The sequence below is a fragment of the Urocitellus parryii genome, chromosome 5 (assembly GCF_045843805.1).
Source record: "Urocitellus parryii isolate mUroPar1 chromosome 5, mUroPar1.hap1, whole genome shotgun sequence".
Lineage (NCBI taxonomy): Eukaryota > Metazoa > Chordata > Mammalia > Rodentia > Sciuridae > Urocitellus > Urocitellus parryii.
In genome coordinates, this window is record NC_135535.1 from 14514958 (window position 1) to 14528091 (window position 13134).

At 51.9% G+C, this 13134-nt stretch overlaps 1 protein-coding gene across 4 annotated transcripts in view; it reads right to left on the minus strand.

Annotated features, from left to right (window-relative positions):
* Positions 1-1718: 1718 nt before the first annotated feature.
* Abtb3 (ankyrin repeat and BTB domain containing 3) overlaps positions 1719-13134 on the minus strand; it is a 252579-nt gene continuing 241163 nt past the window's right edge. For all 4 annotated transcript variants that reach the window (XM_026397911.2, XM_026397901.2, XM_026397929.2 and 1 more), the window contains 5 exons: positions 12579-12681; positions 11138-11219; positions 6385-6453; positions 4736-4849; positions 1719-1940 (listed from right to left, as the gene is read on the minus strand). In XM_026397911.2, the coding sequence (XP_026253696.2) occupies positions 1731-1940; positions 4736-4849; positions 6385-6453; positions 11138-11219; positions 12579-12681 (578 nt within the window). In that variant the 3' untranslated portion in view covers positions 1719-1730. The remainder of the gene's footprint in view (positions 1941-4735; positions 4850-6384; positions 6454-11137; positions 11220-12578; positions 12682-13134) is intronic.

Sequence of the window (13134 nt, forward strand, 5' to 3'; positions counted from 1 at the left end):
TCTGAAGACAGAGGCAGCAGGTGTGCACACACTGCGTATCTGTGACGTGGCCTTCTCCTCGGGTAGCTGTTTCCTTCCTCCGTGGATGGAAGGGCTGGGGGAGGTCTGCAGATGACCACGTGGGAGACAGGCCTTAGGTGTGTGTGTGTGTCACAGAGGAGCCAGTGCTGTAGATACAGGTGGCCTGAAGCAGACTTGACACTGGTGCTCCGATCAAAGGCTCAGGGAGCAAACAGGACAGATAGACAGCGGCTCCATCAGAATCTAGGTTCTGGTGCAACTTCCCAAGGGCATGCTAGGAAATAGTTTCATTGATAAAACTTTGCCATCCCAAAGGGTAAAAGTCTTCTCTTAGTTTTAAGTGCTTGTACCTAGGTTTTTCAACCAAAGAATGAGAAAAAAGGCCGCAACTCAAAAATTATTTGGAATATTGTGGCACTTCACCAATCTCTTTTGCTTATATATATATATTCGTATATATATATAATATATGGCAGAGCAAACGGAACCCTTCTATATAAACTTTCATTATAGATAACCCTATACTGTACACTCTCAGAATACAGAAAGTATCCACTCTATCATACATGTTTGGTCTTTAAAAATAATCTAACATAGTCATCCTCTCTGGCTATAACAAACTATTAACATCTTCTGAGAATACAGAGAAAGCTCTGGGATTAATAAATTCTCTGACGTGCTCCCCCCACCCCCCTATCCAGCATCATCTAAGAACACATTTTTGCAAAAGCACCCCAGAATCATTCATAATCAGGAGAAGAAATGGATATGTTAGTTTCACCAAGTGGACTTTTAGCAAGAAGTGATGGGACACTTTGACCTTGCCGAAAAAGGGAAGCACAAAACATAACATGGTACAGGTTTGGGTCCATGCAAATGCATGTCTTGTTATGTGGGGGTGTTCTATTCTCACCCCGAAACCACGATTAGCATGCAGGTTGTTTTCAACTATTGGATTAGAGATGATTATTGGCAGTGCACCTCTTTTGTGTAACCATGAGCACTAAGGCAAGAGGATCTCACCTTGTGTAGAATATCAGCAATAATTTGTCAGATGCAGTGTGGACCTGCGACTTCACTGCTTGAAGAAAAAAAGGAAGACAGTAATCTCGAAACATAGATTCCCTAAACACAATTCGGTTAAAAATGAACTGTTAAGCTTTTAGAAATATATTTGAAACGACAAGACTGCCCTGTTTTTGTTATATTATGAACATTTTAAAAAAGTTCCCGCCCCTAAAAATTGGCCAGATGATTTCCTCATTATGGGTAACAGCCTCACCGATTAGCTACCATGATTGACAGCCGCCCAGATGCGGCTACCCAGGTCTTGAACATCTAATTCCAGGCTCGTCGGAATTGGTACCATTCGTAGGTCCTCCAGCTGTCAGTCAGAACCCCAAAGGCTTTTGGGCCTCAATCCATTCATTTGACAGCGGTCTCCAGGTTGGAGTTGGCTTGGGTCACCCCATAGTGACCTTCAAGCTCTGGACCCCTGCCGCGGTTGGACCTGCCCGCCAGGGAACGTCTCTGGGTTTCAACTGGAGCGCGTGGGAGCCGAGTTTGCTTGTTCAAGAGAAGCTGGCAGTTGGGGCAGCTCCTTGGCTCAGCCAAAAACAGACGCCAGGTGGAATTGGGACGTGTCGGTGGGAAGCCTTTGCAGCAGGAGAATCTGAGAGGCCCCAGGAGGCCCTCGCTCTGCTGGGGGTTCATACGATGGAACCTTTGGAAGACGACAAGTGGATGGACTGAATCCTGATGGCCAACGTCCTCTGCAAGTCCTGGAGCACATCCTGGCCCGTTCCTTCGACATTTTTGTCATATAGGAGCTGCTTGAATGCTTCGTTTTCGATGAGGACCATCATGTTTTTGAGGAAGTAGCCTTCACAGTATGCAGAGAGCTCTGTGACTCCAAGGAACTGTGGGGGGCAGAGAGAAGTGGGGTGGTTACGCCTCGGAGATGCACTGGGCTGTCTGCAGAAGCAGCCCTGACTCTCCACCCTTGGCTGGACCCTTGGAGCTCCTCCCTGAAGGGGGGACTGGGGTGAGTTCCTTCCCCCACTTCAGGGCCTGGTACGAATCAATCACCTCTCTGGCCTCAGTTTTCTGAGCTGCAGAATGAAGGGGTGGGTCACAGAGGCACCACGCTCTCCCATGCCGTCGGACATGGGCACACAAGGTAATTCTGTGGTTTCGGAGAGGCCACCGAGGCCGGATGAAGTTATCATGAGTGGACTTCTGATCACACACATGTTCTCACGGATGGGCAGAGTTTGGGAGCCGGGGGAGGCCTCGGGAAAGCTTTTATCATTTCAACATGAACCCTGTTCCTGGAGTCACAGAGGACAAGCCTCATTCTCTAGATGGGGAAAAACTGAGGCTCAGAGCTGCCTATCTGATTCACTCGCCACAGAGAGCCCCCCACCCCTTGCCACACCTGGTACTTGCTTTTAGGTTAGGGTCACTCAGCACAAGTCAGTATAAATGGAGAGTCATAAGCGTAATAGACACATTTCTAACACTTGGTGATATAATTTATTGAATGGTGACCTTGCTAGCCACTTGCCTAGCTCCACACAATGGATTACTGACAGAACTAGGATTGGAACTCTCATCTCCTAGACCAGAGGTTGGCAAACTACAGGACTTTGGGCCAGGTGGCCCACCACTTGTTTTTGTCAATAAAGTTTTATTAGAACACAGCCATACCATTTGTTTACATATTATATAAGGCTGCTTTTGCCCAGCAAAGGTGGAATTAAATGAAAAGCAAGTTCGTGGCCTGGAAAGTTGAAACATATTATCTGGCCCATTATAGAACATGTCTGCTGATCCTTGTTCTAGATTATAAATTTTTCAAGGTCTTACTAATTTCTTACTATATTATGACGACTACAGTTCCTAATAAGTAATGGGTGGTCAATAAATAGGAACGAAGGAGTCCTCTGGTTTCCAAACCTGTGTTCTTCCCATCATGGTGCACTTGAGCCTGCTCTTAGCTGAGACTCAGGGTGATGAGCCAGCTTATTCTTTTGTCCCAAGTGGAGACACACCCTGAAAGGCCATCAGAAGCTCCTGGGCTTCTTTTTCAAGACCGAACAGTTCAGGACGGCCTTGATGGGGCAATAAAGATGGGATGGGTTTCTCGTCTGTCTAAGTTCTGCAGCTGTCTCAGAGGCTTAGATGAAGTATAGGAGCGCAGCTGCCAGGGTCCTTGTGGACATTCGGAACATGGCTCTTAGCACCTAAACGCCTGCATTTCCTGGGTTTCCAACCAAATGCTGGTTTCTTGCTTCTCTCTGTGTGTGTGTGAGTGTGTGTTCGCGTGCGTGCCGCGCTTGCTGTCTGTGTGTGTGCCTGGTGATTGAACTCAGGGCCTTGCGCACACTAGGCAAGCACTCTAACACTGAGCCAAATCTCCATCCCTTTTAATTTTTTCTTTTGAGACAGGCCTTGCTAAGTTGCCGAGGCTGGCCTCCAACTTGCAATCCTCCTGCCTCAGCCTCCTGAGTTGCTGGGATTACAGGTGTGTGCCTCCACCCTTGACTGTTTTTCTACCCCTTTTTATTAAACTAGCCTCAGATTGTAGCACCAAAGCGCATGGGATCATCATGGGGGCTGTGGCCTCCATCTCACAGGGACAGAAAGGGCAGGAGGTTGCTGGTTCTGTCCTGTCCTTCAAGCATTCATCACGGAGGGCAGATGTTTATTCACTGTAGGATGTGACCTGGAAGGTGGCGGTGGAGGCTGGTGACTGTAAAAGTCAAAGCCTCGGCTGCAGAGATGCCTCCTGACAGAGACCTTTCTGCCACCATAGGAATTCTAAGCCCGTATCCCAGCTGGGCTCACATCGCATCAGGCCTCACATTAAATAATGAGTCATGGGGCAGGACTAAGGAGCCTGCCAGGGTTAAATTGCTGCCCAGGCGGTGGCTGAGGGAAAGCCACTTGTGGACATCAGATTTGGGGCAATTTGATTGATCATGACCCAAGGAGGAGGGCCTAGAACCATTAGGTCAATCAGACTCTCTTCCCGGGCAGACAGAGGATCCCTTTGGATGCTCTTCTACAAAGTAGTTATTTTAAGATAGAAAAAAATTTGCATGCGTCCTGAGAAACCAGAATTTGGTATAATCATGAACACTCAGAGTAGGTTTGTGTGTCCGTGTGTGTGAAGGAGCCTGTACTTTCTCATTACCCAGAAGCCCATCAGAAAATCTTATTTTGAGTATTGACGATTGTTGGAACCATTTCAAACATTTATCAGGCCAGACAGTAAACAAAAGGTTAAGAACGTGAGTTTTAGAATGAAACCAATCCAGGTTCAAATCTCAGCACTCCTCTTGTGCGTAGGTACCCCCAAAAGACTGAAAGCGGGGACTCGAACAGATATTTGTACCCCCATCTACATAGTAGTAGTATTCATGGCAGCCAAAAGGTGCTTACTGACAGATGAGCAGATGAAATACAAGACACACACACACACACACACACACACACACACACAGGGAATGGAATATTACTCAGCCTTAAAAAGGAAGGGTATTCTGACACGTGGTGACATATCGATGATGTTGTGCCGAGTAGAATAAACTAGTCACAAAAGGACGCATTTTATATATTTCCACTTCTGTGAGGTCCTTGGAGTAGTCAAATTCACAGAGACCAGAAGCAGCAGGTGGTTACTAGGGACGGCCAGGGCAGGGTGGCTCACCTTGGCGTGGTTGTAGATGTCCACGCAGTTGTCGGTGTTGATGCTTTTCGCACAGATGATCTCGCAGTGCCGCTGCAGAGCCTCCAGCTGGAAAAACTTCGCGGCAGACAGAAGCTAAAACCACGAGAAGGTCAGAGGTGAGGGGTGTGTGTCGGGGGGAGAGAAACCGCGAGAAGATAAGGAGACCCCAGGACAAGCACCTGCCACAGAAGTGTCGGGAGGGACCGGAAATAAAGCTGTCCCTGTAGAAAGGTGACACCAGAGGAACCAGACACAGTGACAGAGCTCTCCACGGGGAGGATGGAGGAGCAGGGGGCAGGGAGCCCCATGCAGCCCGGAATGCCTAAGAGATGTCCAGAAATAAGGGTGAGTGGTGTCACTTATGATCGTGGCAGGGCGGGGCTGGGCGGGGGCTGCGTCTTCATTACAATCCTCTTGCGTGGTCTGAACAGTTTAAAGGCACACACATTTGCCTCCAAAAAATCCCCACTGGACCGGGCTCAGAGACCATCCTGGTTGGCAAACACAGCCCCGCGCTGGAAAGGGGTACCCCCAGCTCTGTGGGGACAGATGCTCCTGGCTTGGGACCCTTCCCCATCCTGCTCTGTGGACCTCTTCAGCTGGATGTGCATCTCTGTCCTTTAGAGTAAATGTAACATTTAAAAAGCATTTATTATTTTGATCTTAAAGTAATTTAAAAAAAAAAAGGCTTAGAAACGAGCCTGTGTCCTCAGCCTGTCACCTGGTCCTGAGATGGGTGCGAAGTATCAGAGGAGGGGTCCGGAGGAACGAGGGAGTCGCTGTGTGTCTGGGAGGAGGGCAGGGAGGCAGGGAGGAAAGAGCAAGGAGAAAAGGACGTGGCAATTGTGCCCAGCAACTGAAAAACAGATGCTTTTAGACTCCTCTAGAAAATCCAGTGGGGTAGCTACTCTACTGCTGTTTTACAGGCAAGGAAACCGAGGCTCAGAGAGGTCAAATGACCTATCCAAGGTCACCTAGCTCAGGAGTGGCAACGCCTGAATGCAGTCCCATCTGGCCCCGTGTCCATAGCTGACCACCGTGGGGTCTCCTCCGGAACGGGGATCCTGCCAACGCCTTTAACGCCAGGTGCAGGGGTTCAGCCCCCGAGGGGGAGGTCTGGCTCCTTCGCTAAGGATGATGGCAGGGAGTTGTGGCTTCTGGAAACTCCCAGCTTTGATTGGGGAAATTGATTTGGGCTCCACGTCTGCAAAGGAGCAGGGGGTGCTCTCAGCCTTGGACAGAGGGGGCAGGAACAGGGACCCTGGAGGGGGACAGCCGGCAGGGATCAGCGCTCTGCCTCGGCTTCTGCCTCCTGGGAGAGGGACAGCCTGGGATTAAGGAATGTTTACGGTGGATGTGATGCTTTTACAAATGACAAGGGAGAAGATATCGTCCAGGACATTTTCTGATGATGCTGTTGGAGCCCCAGCTGGGCCCGACTCCTTGGTGACAGTTACCACCGGGGTTCACTGAGGGCAACCGGAAGGGCCCCCCTGGGGGACTAGCAGTTCAAGGCCTTCACCCAGTGTAGTCCCGAGAGGCTGCTGAGGTGGCCCATCACGCAGCTTAGGGAGCTGCCCCTCACCCCAGGGGAGCCTAGGGGGCCAAGGGCACCGTGGGCTCCTTACCTCCATGATCTCGTTGTTTTTAATGAGAAGTGACTCTGGGCCTCCGTAGTAGAGATACTGCATGACCAACTGGAAGGGACAGAGGACACGGAGAGCCAGCATTGTCACACGGCACATCAGTAAGCTGTCCAGGCACGTCCACCCCGGGACGTCCACCCCCTGCCTGGCGCGGGAAGGCCCACTTGGAAAGAGTCTTCCTGAGCCGCACTCTGAAATCTGTGGCTCCCCGCCCCTGGGGCACGTCCACCAGCAGGGCCAAGCTAAGCCTACACTCAGCTCATCTCTGTAAAGTGGGGGTGGGACTGCCCGCCTCACGGGGTCATGATAGGACGGAACGAGTTCCCTGGGTCAGGACCCTCGGAGCACAGTGCATTCATGGTATGTTGACACCAAACTCACATCTTCATTCATGAATTTTGTATCATGATGGCCGTCTCCTTCCACTATCCTTACTCCTCCCATCCTCCCTCCCTTTCCCTCCCACCCCTATTCCCTATCCATGCTCTCCCTCCCTACCGCACGTGCCATAAACACAGAACTTCCCCTGCCTCTTTTGTGTTTGGGAAGTACTGACGCCAGGCTTTTGACAGAGTTGGGGGCAGCAAGACCTTGTGAAATAACCCGGCATGGTTCACCTTCCCTTCTCCCACCCCGATGGCTCATAAGCATCCACAAGACCACGTCGGCCAACGCTGGGATCTTGGCCTTACTGAGATCAATTTTTCATTCCCTGAGCACCTCTCTTTCATACAGGCCCAAACAACAATAATAAGCAGCATAACAGTAATATCCGACCCCAGCCCTCCATGCTAAATGGAGGGCCTCTTCGTTTACAAAGCACTTCTGTAGCCTGTTATCTCATTTAGTCAAGGTTGAGCCACAGACTTGAAATGCTCTCCTTAGCGGTTGGAGGTCCTGGGGCTAATGGAATTTAAATTGGGCTGTCCCAGATTACCGCCAGCTGCTGCCAGCACAAGCCTTCTGCAGGGGTGAAACGCACCCTTATTAGGCCGTGGGGCTTATTTATGGACTTGTTTTTCTTGGCAAAAGCCAACCTGCAGGAAGCAAGGAGCAGAATGGTATTCACAGCCTCGCAGAGACCCAGGCTTCCAGGTGCAGCCTCAGCTGCTGGGATCTTGCCTGCGTGATGTTAAACAATCTGGGGGGGGGGGGGGCGGAACCCAAAGCTGGCTCATTTGCTAAACTTCTACCAACACGGAATGAAGCACTCAGGCCCCAGGAGGCCTCCCTCCGGGTTGCATGCAGCCTTCCTCCGCCTATTTCAAGCCACAAATGAGGCTTTTCTTCTTTTATGGGGAAGGGGCCTGCACAGGGACGAGTCCCCAGAGCCTGTTAAGTTGTCCTTTCCCATTACAGTAACTTGAGGCTAATGTGGCCAGGAGACCATCCCCAGTGAAAGCAATCACAGGCCTGTGACTCTGCTCGGGCGGTCCGTTCCCACGCAGGGCTCTTATTCAGTGGATCCGCTCGACGAATATTTATTGAGTGTCTACTATGAGCCAATTTCTCATTCCAGGAACCTCCCCAATTAGTCCCAGGCTTAATGGTAGCAGTGGCCCTTTCACGAGCACCTGGAGATCTGGGGAAGCGCACGTTCTTCTGCCTGCAGCTCAAGCTCCAAACTCTGATGGCTGTCAGATTCTCCCGCAGGGCTGGGTGGCTCTAAGGAGGGCCTGGGAGCTTCCAGAGGGGAGGAAGGGAAGAAAACCCCACAGAGTGCCAGGAGTGGCCGTGAAAAGTCAGGGGCCGCGTGAAAGAGCTCCCTCACGGAGCAGCGGCTCTCAGAGTGGTTCCAGGGTCAGCCCAGCAGCATCCCCCAGGGTTCTTGTTAGAAATGTGAATTCTTATGTCTGCAGAATCAGCTGGGGTGGGGGGTGGCCCAGGTGCCTGCATTCAACACGACTTCTGTGTTTTCACAAGTCTCCTACCTGTCCCCAGGTGGTTCAGACACCTGCTGATGTACAAGAGCATGGTGTACCTCAGAGCACTGGTTCTCCACCTGGGCTGCCATGGGGAGATGGGAGGGGGAGAGGCTTCATTCGGATGCTGGATGCTGGGCCCCACCCTGTGGTGCTGACTTAACAGGTCTCAGAATAGCCGGGGTCTTCCCTGGGGATTTTCAGAGCCCCCTGGGAGTTCCACTGGGCCAGCTGAGGCGGAGAAGCAGGCTTCAAGCCTCACACCTGGTTAAAGCTCAGGAAGGGAAACTGTCCTTCTAATCACGATTCCTATTTAGAGAAGATGCTCCCCAACAAGGTTCCTACTGGACAGACTGGGTTCAGCTCCTGGCTCTGTCTGTTATTATTAGGACTGAGACTTTGGGCACATTCTTGAAGTTCTCTGGGTCTCAATTTCTTCATCTGTAGAAATGCCAGGAATAATGCCAGGAATAATATGCCCGAGAACCCATGTGGGCAGAGGCCAGGCCCTCACAGAGCTCCTGAAGTGTGTCTTCATGCCGCTCACCCTGGACCCTAAGGCAAAGCAATGATCTCCCGGCAGCTTCCGAATCCACCAGCTGACATTCAGGACGGGGCTGCGGCTGCTTTGCTCTCAGTAGCCCTCAGCCTGGGAGAGGGGAAATGGGCATACGGATGCCTGGACTGTGCCCATTCCCAGCCCACCTGAAGGCTCCGGTGTCTTCTCTGATCCCCGACCTCCTCCACGTTAGTGGGAGACACCCCCTGTGTCTTGAGCATAGCAGGGAGGTGATAATATCAGTTGCAGCTTAGAAAACCACCCACTTGAAGATTGCCACAATGTGCCCATTGTGCAAGGTGGATGTCTTCTCACATTGTCTAATTTGATCTCTGCAAGGGATTCGAATCTCTTCCAGAACCCAAGACACAGAGGTGACAATGACTAATATGTCAAGCGACTAGGGAGGCCGAGACAGGAGGACTGCAAGTTCAAGGCCAGTCTCAGCAATTTGGTGAAGTCCTCAATAACTTAGTGAGACCCTGTCTCAAAAAAAAAAAAAAAAAAAAAAAAAAAAAGGCTGGGGATATAGTTCAGTGGTAAAGCACCCCTGGGTTAGATCCCCCGGTGTTTAGAGTGTTTTGTTCTTGGTTATTTAGGGAGGGTTCTTTATTTTGAAGTTTCAATCATCACCAAGGAGTGCATCTCTAATGGTGGAAATTCAGGCACCTCAGTAGCAAGCTTTGGGGCTAGTGTGAGGCATGGTGCCTTCTTAGTGGTCCTCCCCACAGCAGGATCTGGGCCTCAATGGTGGAGGGAGGAGCTGCCATTGGCTCTCCTTCTTCCCACACGGTGTGGTCTCAATGCATCCTTAGCCTCCCATACACTGTAATGGCACAGAGTGAATGGACTGATGGTCACTTTTCCCCAAACACACCCCGCAGCTTTCCACCCTCCCTCTCTCCCCTTAGCCAGATGAGGAAACTGAGGCTCAGAAAGATTGGATGATTTGCTCAAGCTCACACAAGGGGCACTGATTTTACCTTTTTTTTTTTTGGTACTGGGATTGAACCTAGGAATGCTTCACTTCTGATCTACATCCTCAGCCTGTTTTATTTTATTATTATTATTATTTTTTTTGTTTTGAGACAGGGTCTTGCAGAGTTGCTGAGGCTGGCCTTGAACTCACAGTCCTCCTGCCTCAACCTCCTAAATAGCTGGGATTATAGGTGCATGCTACTGTGACGGAGGCACAGGTTTTAAACAGGGGCCTCCTGGAGTGTGGCCCCGTCATTCAAGACCCAGGTCAGGACCTCCTCCGCATGACCTTGCTCATGGTCAGTCCTGCCTCCTGCTTTCTGAACGCCCACCAGCCCTTCTGGAAGAGGAGGCTTCCGGGGAGGCCTGAGTCTTCCCCACGGAGGACTCTCTCCAGGGTCATCCTTCCTGAGTTGAGCTGGAGGAACCAGGTGCCTGTGAGGAGTTCTGTGAACCCCGTCCCCAGCCACCCTGGGGGAAGACAGTGTGGGGACCCCGGTCTCCCTGCAGGCCTGGCCTGTGTGGCAGTAAGGAGCCGGCCAGCCTCCAGGTGCCCCAGTGGGACTCGGAGCTCTGGAAATCCGGCTCTGAAGGAGCTGGGGGCGTGGGTCCCTCCTGGCTGCAGGACGTCTGCGCGGGAGGCTTAGGAACCAGGCACCGGGAGGGAGGAGAAGGGAAGCGGCTGTCGTGCGCCTCAAAGCCACAGGCCCAGCCACAGGCCCAGCTCCTTTCCTGCTTCTGCTGGGTTCAGACTAAGGTTCAAACGACCCTGGGTTCCCAAAAGCCCGCGGGTTCCCCATCACGCTTTGCTCAGCCACCACGCGGGGACGTCGTGCCTGCAGTGCTCCTCGCTCTAACCCTCTTTCTTGGGCTCAGCCTTCTTCCTGAGCTCCCCAGCTGTTGCTTGGCCTTTGATCCTTCAGCCCTTAGGACCTCATCTGAGAGGCCTCCCCAACTGTCCTGCCTGAGTGGCCACAGCACACTGGCTCACCCCCATCTCTCACGTGCCGTAATCAACTAATTGCTCAGTCACCCCCTCTAGACGGTGGGTCTCTGGGAGAGGGTGTCCCTTAGCTCTGTGTCCCCAGCCTCCAGCTCCATGGGAGAGGCAGGTGCCCATGGGCTGCTGGAGGCTAAGTGGCCAGGAGCCCAGAGCGCTGGAAGCGGTCAGCTCTCTGCAGGGGCTTCTCCAACGGCAGACCCCCAGGCTGAGGGAAGAAGGTGACCGTGTGTGCTCTGTGCCACCAGCAGAGTTCCAGGCCACCTGAGGGCTCACCTGGAAGATGGGGTACTTGACATAGCCGATCTCGATGCAGGGGCTGTCGTTGGCCGGCTTGCTGGAGAGGAGCGCTTTGAACCTAGCAAGACACAAAGGGAGGTCAAGAGACACGCACACCCCCGGGGTGCAAGACCTCCGCTCTGCTCAGGACAGAAGTCCTTTACACCCGGCTCTGAAATACAGCGAGGACAGTGCCGGAGACTTTAAAGTTAAACCCTCCCTGGATTCTATCAGCACCAAATTGGAAGCTAAAACTCGGAAGCTAAGAAATGTCTTGAACTAGTCCATCCTTTCTCGGCCCGGTGATTGGAAACGAATGGGTGCCCTTAAAACCCGGTCTTCCTTCAGGACCCACCGCAGGCCCTTCCTAAGGGTGGCCATGGCTCCCCTCTCCCCCGGGGCATGATCAGCTTGCCCCCTGCCTGTCCCTCTGTGCCCTCTGTAGGAGCCTGGCATATTGCTGACTCCCTCAGGGTCTCCCTACAGGGGACTTTCTGTCCTGGCCTTTCCTAAACCATAAGCTCCTGGAAGGTAGAGACCCTGTCAGCAGAACACACTGCAGCAAGAAACATTAGGAATGGCTGTCCCTCTCTCTCTCTTCAACATTTTCATTTTGAAATACGGATAGATTTATAGGAGAGCTGCAGAGAGAGATGGTGCCGAGGGCCTGTTTACCTCCCTCGGTGCCCCCCAGGGCTAACATCTTAGGTGGCTGTTGGACCTTCGTCAAAACCAAGAAACTGACTTCACTATCCATCCAGCTTCTCTGGTGTCACAAACAAGAGCTACTCGAGGGACAGGTGCTTTTTGATGTCTGCAAAGGGGACATCGGGGATTTGTGTTTGGTTTTGGGGGCACTGGAGATGCCAGCGTGCTCTGGGGAACCCATAGAGTGCTGGTCACATAGCCCTTAGCAAAGTCCCTCGAAGGGGCTTCTGTTTCTGGGTCTGCACTGTCCCCACCCACCTCAGGACCATGATTCTAAAGTGTCAGCCCAACTCCATCAAATCCGTAGGAGAAAGGGCAGTATGGTGGAGCTAGCAGAGAGGGTGGGCAATTTCTTCTTTTATTACTACATACTATCCTCTGTGAACTCCACAGTTAAGGAAAAGGAGGATTAGAACCTTTGTATTTGGGTGGCTTAAATCTGTGCCCTGACACTTAAGAAAGGATGGGTCTCTCGAAGCTGCCATGTCAGGGGCCTCGGTTGTTCACTGCACAAGGGCACCTGGCTGAAGGAGCCAAAATCCAATCCGTGCTCTGCATAGAAAGTTCTGCCCATGGTGCCTCATTCTGGTTTGCACAAAGGGGTACCCTGTACCCTGGAATCCTTGATACGGAGAAGACACTCTGTCAGTCCAGCAGATACCACTGATATTGAATTTCAAAATAGCAACACAGTCCTCATTGAGCTTCATGCAAAGCCGACCACACGTACCTTGGGGAGGCTGTGAACAGCAGCACTTTGTGAGCATAGAATGGTCTTCCTTCTACCAGGAAGGTGACATCAGACATTTCTTTATTGTTAAGAAAATGAGGATCTAGAACGAGGAAGGAGGGAAAGGCTTCAGTGGGAAGAAAGCTGGGACTCTTCCTGCAGAAAGCACAAGTTAGCACAGCGGGAGACCACGGCCATGGGTGGCCACAGTGACCAAAGGAGGCGGCATCCATCGGAGGAAGGCGCGGGGCACTGAGATTCTGACTGGCGCAGGAGATGCTTAATTGCCCTTAAAAATTAGTACTTCCCCTGAGAAGACCCACCCACAGTCAGAGTTCAGGTGCAGAAGGAAAACACCTGCTCATCTTTGAGAGTGCCACTCCCTCTTCTTGGGCTCAGTCCCCCCGCAACTGAGCTGTCCCTCGCCACCCTGTGATTGCAGGATTGATTGAGGATCAGTCCTTCTCTCCCAGGGTCACTGAGAAACGAGCCTGTCCCCGGCCATCATCTTTTATAATAACAGAGATGATGGAACTCATAGGCACTCCTGGGTCGA